The 6099-nt window shown below is 37.4% G+C and overlaps 1 protein-coding gene across 1 annotated transcript in view; it reads left to right on the top strand.

Moving 5' to 3' along the window:
• The window catches only part of HELZ (helicase with zinc finger), a 149966-nt gene that overhangs the window by 89297 nt on the left and 54570 nt on the right, over positions 1 to 6099 (top strand). Inside the window, exon 23 of the mRNA XM_007455280.1 lies at positions 5122 to 5326. Coding sequence (XP_007455342.1) covers positions 5122 to 5326 — 205 coding nt within the window. The remainder of the gene's footprint in view (positions 1 to 5121; positions 5327 to 6099) is intronic.

Raw genomic sequence — 6099 nt, 5'->3', positions numbered from 1 at the left:
GGAAAAAAGTATTCTGTGGCAAAGGAAGCAATTTGGGACCTTTAAGAATAAGCTGCATACATTAGAGTTTAAGATTCCAAAAGAAGTTAATATACTTTATAGGGGAAAGCCATTAACAAAGGAATCACGTAGAGTTTAATTTATGGTTATATTCTGAAGAATAACCTTTTATTTTTAAGGAAGTAAAACTTGAATGGTCCATGATTTGTTTATATATAGCTAAACAGTTCTATTGTAAAATATCTTTAATTTCTTGTTTTAAAAATAGATTTCCATTAATTTTTAGCCACTAATGACAAAAAGTTGGGGAGGGAACTATATTAATTCCAAGATACCAATGAATAAAACTAAGTCTATTAATGTGGCTTCCCTCCCCTGAGAAGTTCACTTTAGTTACTTTACTATTCATTGCAGATATATTTGGTTAGAATACTGCTGTGGTTGTTTACCATTTTTGTTTATATTTATCATTTGATAAATGTGAGAACACATACAGTTTGATTAGAATTTTATTAGATTAACACATGTAAAGTAGGCTGACATGTATTAAAAGCAACTAGAAACTGTTGTGGGAATAAATAGGTATAACAGTAGTCTTGAGTGACATTACTTTTGGACATTCTTCATAAATAACCCCAAACGTTTACCAACATGCATATTTTTAAAAATCATTACCCCTTTCCATAGAGGTATATTATGCTGTGAATTACATGAGATCAGCATTTTTCACCCCTTCTCTGACATAAGTCGTTATTTTCTCAGAGCAAATAGGTGAATGATTCTTCCTGAGGCCATGCTATCAGAATGATCCAGGGCTAATTTTTAACTTGAAGCCAGGCCTGCAGGTTGCTTATTTCTTACTACTCAGCTGGAGTGTGTCAAGGCCCTCAAATTAATTTATAAGCTAAGTAAAATATTTTCAGAGAGGTCAATACATTGTGTAGGGAGAGAAAATCATGTGACCCATAGCTGAATGGGAATGCTGATAATCTATGTTATTTGGACAATTTAATCAGCTCTAACCCAGGAGCTGATAGTTGAGGCTATGGATATTTATGCTTTACTCTTTCCAGTTTCATTAGAAATTAAATTAATCTCATAATACAAGTAAACCTGGAGGACATAATGTGATTCTTAGGTACTATACTAATGAAGGCGTGAATTCTTTGTATCAATAGTTTGAGTTAATCAGGATGTCTCTCTCCCTTGCTCATTTGATATTTATAAAAAACTAATATGATATTTCCAAATATTGATCAAGTTTTCAAGGAATGATTACTGTGTTTACTATACCAGTTTAGAAGGCAACCAGTTGTATAATCTTTTTTGTTGTAAAGGATTTTTTTTTATTATTATTATTTTTTTTTTTTTTTTGCGGTACGCGGGCCTCTCACTGTTGTGGCCTCTCCCGTTGCAGAGCACAGGGTCCGGACGCACAGGCTCAGCGGCCATGGCTCACGGGCCCAGCCGCTCCGCAGCACGTGGGATCTTCGCGGACCGGGGCACGAACCCGAGTCCCCTGCATCGGCAGGCGGACTCTCAACCACTGTGCCACCAGGGAAGCCCTGTAAAGGATTTTTAAACAGAATTTTTCTGTTAACCCTAAGTGAATGGAGGGAACTTTCCCTTCTCCCACTCGCCAAACAAACAAATATTAATGTAGTAGCTGCTGTTTATTGACACCTTTCTCTGTGCCAGGTGCTAGGTCAAGTGCTTTGTACACTTTGCCTCGTTCAGTCATCCTAATAACCCGGTAATGTGGGTATTTTATTTGCATTTTAAATGGGCAGCCTGTTGTAGAGTTTAAATTACTGCCCAGGACCACATAGCTACTTAAGTGTCTCGCTCAAACAGATGTCAGATTGACCTCACTGGGTTACCCTGCCTTTCCGAGGAAGCGAGGCGTGTGCGTGGATAAATCTACACTGAGTGAGGGGAGGTGATGGGGGAGGGGAGGCGGGGCGTGTTCATGCGTTTTTTTCAAACCAGAGTGTTTGGAAGAGATCTCTCTTTGAACCGAATTTCTTCATTAGCGAATTCCACCTGCTCAGTGAGATATAAACCTATTTCACACGTGCAGAGGTGTGTGTATGTGCACACACACCCTCTCTCTCTGTGACCTGAGGACACCAAGTGATTTTTCAATGTTTTATCAGCGATCCTAGAAGCAAGGTTGGCATGAAAATGAAAGCAGACTTTGGGTTCATGCAGTGATTGAACGTAAGGTTTTGTCTTCTGAAAGTAACACTTACATCACAACATAGAGACACACTTGGGTTTTCTAATCAACATTACTAGAAAAAAAAAAAAATGTTAACATTTTAAGGAGGTGCTGAGAATTGGCGAAGCCTTTAAATAATCATAGTGGTGAATTCTTCAGTCTGAGTGTTGTTGAAATTCTCAAGTGATCTTCCAGTCATGTGTTCTGAAATGCCTCATAATGCCATGTGTAGTATTTCATTAAAGAACTGAGTTCAAGGACAGTGTGAAATGGTCTTTGAAAGAGCCTTCACAAAGAGAGAAGAAAGGAATATTTTTGGCTTTAAGAATTTTTGAAGGAAAGAACACATTTCTCTGAAAGTTTAAAAGTGAGAAATAAAAGTCTTCTTAGTGATAAAGTATAATAATAATAACACTGTTGGTGCCCTGTTTTACACATGAGGAAACTGAGGTATGAAGAGAGGTTAAATAACTTGCCCAACGTTACAGGGCTGCTGAGTGACAGCCATGACTGAAGCCCAGGCAGCCTAGTTCTAGAATCCACGTGCTTGACCATTTTGCTATTTTGCTATCAAAAGACAAGTGAGATTTAAGATGGAAATTCCGGGTTGCTTTTGGAATTAGTTGAACTTGGTTAGCTTCTAGCAAGTGTTTAGTGTTGCTTCTGAAACGGTTCCTTTAACTCAAAGGCTGTTTCCTTGAGATCCCTGGGATTTTGTAGATGAAAACTGTCACCAAGCTACCAGCTTCTTGTGACGTGTGAGGTTGTTTAAAGGTTCTGCTTAACTCGATGTTACTTCAGTGCATTTGAGGTCAGAAAGAGCCGTATAGGGACAGGGTATGGAGCTTGAAATAGAGCAAGTTCTAGCATTTTGGTTATGTAAGCTGGAAATGAAAATATGTTATCATAAATTAAAATTAAAAACTGGGCTGTAGTAAAGTCAATCCATTCTCTCCTCATTTTGCTGTGCCTTGAAGTTCACACGAATATGAAATTGTTACTTTATCAATTAGACCAAAAAAAACTTCCTTTTTAATACAGGACGTAGTAGAATTGTATTGATAAATACTAATACAGTTGAATATTTGGGGGTTCTTTGTCAGTAGGGTAGGAAAGTTTGGGGATTTTATATCCTGAGTGCTGTGTTGAAGCTAGTCTTTCCTTAGCTGTCAGACAATGAGGAAAAAAACTTGATTCCTATGGAAAGGTTCTTAAGAATAAAAATAAAGGGCAGCTTTCAGTGTGCATTTCTTAGCAACACACACTTCCTGTAGCTGAGTGAGTGTCTTGTTAGCCTTTATGTCTTATTGTTGGAAATACATATTTAATATTTTATAGCATTTTTACCTTTCCTATTGTTGACATGGAGGCCTGAAATTTTTTCTGGACCCATTTCTTAAACTCATCTTTAAAAACTTAGAAAAGATGGTAGAAAGCATATGTAAGAGAAACATAGTTTGAAATGAAAATCTGCAGTTTTATGAATGTATTAATAACTCCATTCCCGTTCATATACTAACTTTTATAATATAAACCTTTCTATTTATGCTTCTTGAAGCCATCTTGATTTCCTGCTGTCCACCTGGACACAAGGATACCAACTTGGGAAGAAACCATATCACATATCTTTTATAGCATAATAAAACATTATTTGAACCTCATACTAAAGATAGGTATGCATATTTATAATAGTCATTTAAAATCCTAAAACTTTTTATATGTTATCTTTTGTAATATATAATGTTTTTAATATTTGGAGATCAATTTTCAAAACTTCAGGAACAACAGTGTACAGCTGGATTAATTTTGAATATATTTTTCTCCTTTAGTATTTATTAATTTGATTAGGAGATAAATAATCATCATTAAAATTAGCATTCCAGGGCTTCCCTGGTGGCGCAGTGGTTAAGAATCCACCTGCCAATGCAGGGGACACGGGTTCAAGCCCTGGTCCAGGAAGATCCCACATGCCACAGAGCAACTAAGCCCGTGCGCCACAACTGCTGAGCCTGCGCTCTAGAGCCCGCGAGCCACAACTACTGAAGCCCACGCGCCTAGAGCCCGTGCTCCGCAACAAGAGCAGCCACCGCAGTGAGAAGCCCACGCACCGCAACGAGAGAAAGCCCGCGAGCAGCAACAAAGACCCCGTGCATCCAAAAATTAAATAAATAAATAAATAAATTTATTTATTTTTTTTAAAAAAATTAGCATTCCAACTTCCTGTGTTTTTCATAATTTAATTCTTTTAACTTAGTCAATTAATGTTATGAGCTTTGCTGTGACAAGCGTCAGTTAATTAAAAGAAAAATATAGGAAGGAATAACTGGTTAATTCTTAAGTTCCTTTTGAGAATTATTTACTTTGTGGTTCAGATTTGTGTCTGAATTGGCTTTTCTTAGTCACTCAGCACCAGGCTACTTTGGCCCCATAATTCAAATTTGTGTGTGTGTGTGTGTGTGTGTGTGTGTGTGTATGTATATAATATATATATATGTATACATACAAATGTGTATATGATGAGTATGCCTAGAAGTACAAATCTTTGATAAAATGAGTTATCAATTTTGAAATCCTTGCTTACTGTGTGGATAACAAAATCTGTCATTCCAAATTAGTGTGCATAGTCGAGCACTGACCATGTTACTTTCATTGATCAGCCAGAATTAATGGAGAGCAGAATTTGTATGTTCCACAGTACTAGACATGATTGTAGTTTCAGAACCAAACTTCTGAAGTCTTGTGATCTGGTGGGAAGATTATACCTGAATCATAGATGAATACTGGGCCTAAGGATTTGGGGTTGGGGTGGGGGAATTCGAAATTATCTTTAGTTGCTTTTAGTCATTTCTGTGATCTCGTCCACTGAAATTATAAACTGATCTTCTAAATCTTTTCTGTAGGAAATTTTGGGAGCGGTTTATTGCCCTGTGTCATGAAAATAATAGCCTACATGGAATCACTTTTGAACAGATCAAAGCGCAGCTAGAGGCTTTAGAACTAAAGAAGACATATGTGTTGAATCCACTGGCACCTGAATTTATCCCCCGGGCTCTGAGAGTGCAGCACACGGGAAATACCAACAGATTGCAGCAGTCACCCCCCAAGGTAAAGCCTGTCAGTGAAATTGAAGAGGTTAAAGAGAGAACAGTGCAGAGACGTCAGCGCTTTCTTGGGCTGCAGGTTACTTTACGTGTTGGAATTGAAGGTTACATTTGACGGCAACCAGTTTCTGCAAGGAACTCGTCCAGTGTGGATATTAATTGAAAATACAGTGTAGTGTTTAGCCATGCTGCTTAATGGCATAAATCATCCTCAAAAAGTTTTCAAGGGGACTTCCCTGCAGTCCATGGGTAAGACTTCACCTTCCAATGCAGGGGGTGCAGGTTTGATCCCTAGTCGGGGAGCTAAGATCCCACGTGCCTCACAGCCAAAAAAACCAAAACATAAAAAAACAGAAGCAATATATTGTAACAAATTCAATAAAGACTTCAAAAATGGTCCACATCAAAAAAATCTTAAAAAAAAAAAAGTTTCCAGGTACCTGATTAGGTCTGGTGCCCTTTGTAAATAATATAACCTCCCGGTCCTCTCTACTGATAGACTTATTTTAGCAAGATGTGAATAAAACAAAGCAGTTTAAAAGACCGCCACACATATTAAAAGCATGCTCTTATAGAATATTATATAGCATGCTCTTATAGCATATTTTTTATAAGGAATAATATAATAGCAATATTTGTATAAAGAAAACAGTTCTAACCTCTTGTTGATGACCAGTTCGAGTGGTATTTGGCACAGAAAATTCGGCTGACTGCTTGAAGGTTACTTTAATCGACTGACCAGTGTTTGTTATGTAAGAAGTAGAGTCTAGTCATTGG

Source organism: Lipotes vexillifer, unplaced genomic scaffold (assembly GCF_000442215.2).
Source record: "Lipotes vexillifer unplaced genomic scaffold, Lipotes_vexillifer_v1.1 scaffold664, whole genome shotgun sequence".
Lineage (NCBI taxonomy): Eukaryota > Metazoa > Chordata > Mammalia > Artiodactyla > Lipotidae > Lipotes > Lipotes vexillifer.
Note: the sequence above shows the minus strand (reverse complement) of the source record. Positions and strands in the feature narration are given on the sequence as shown.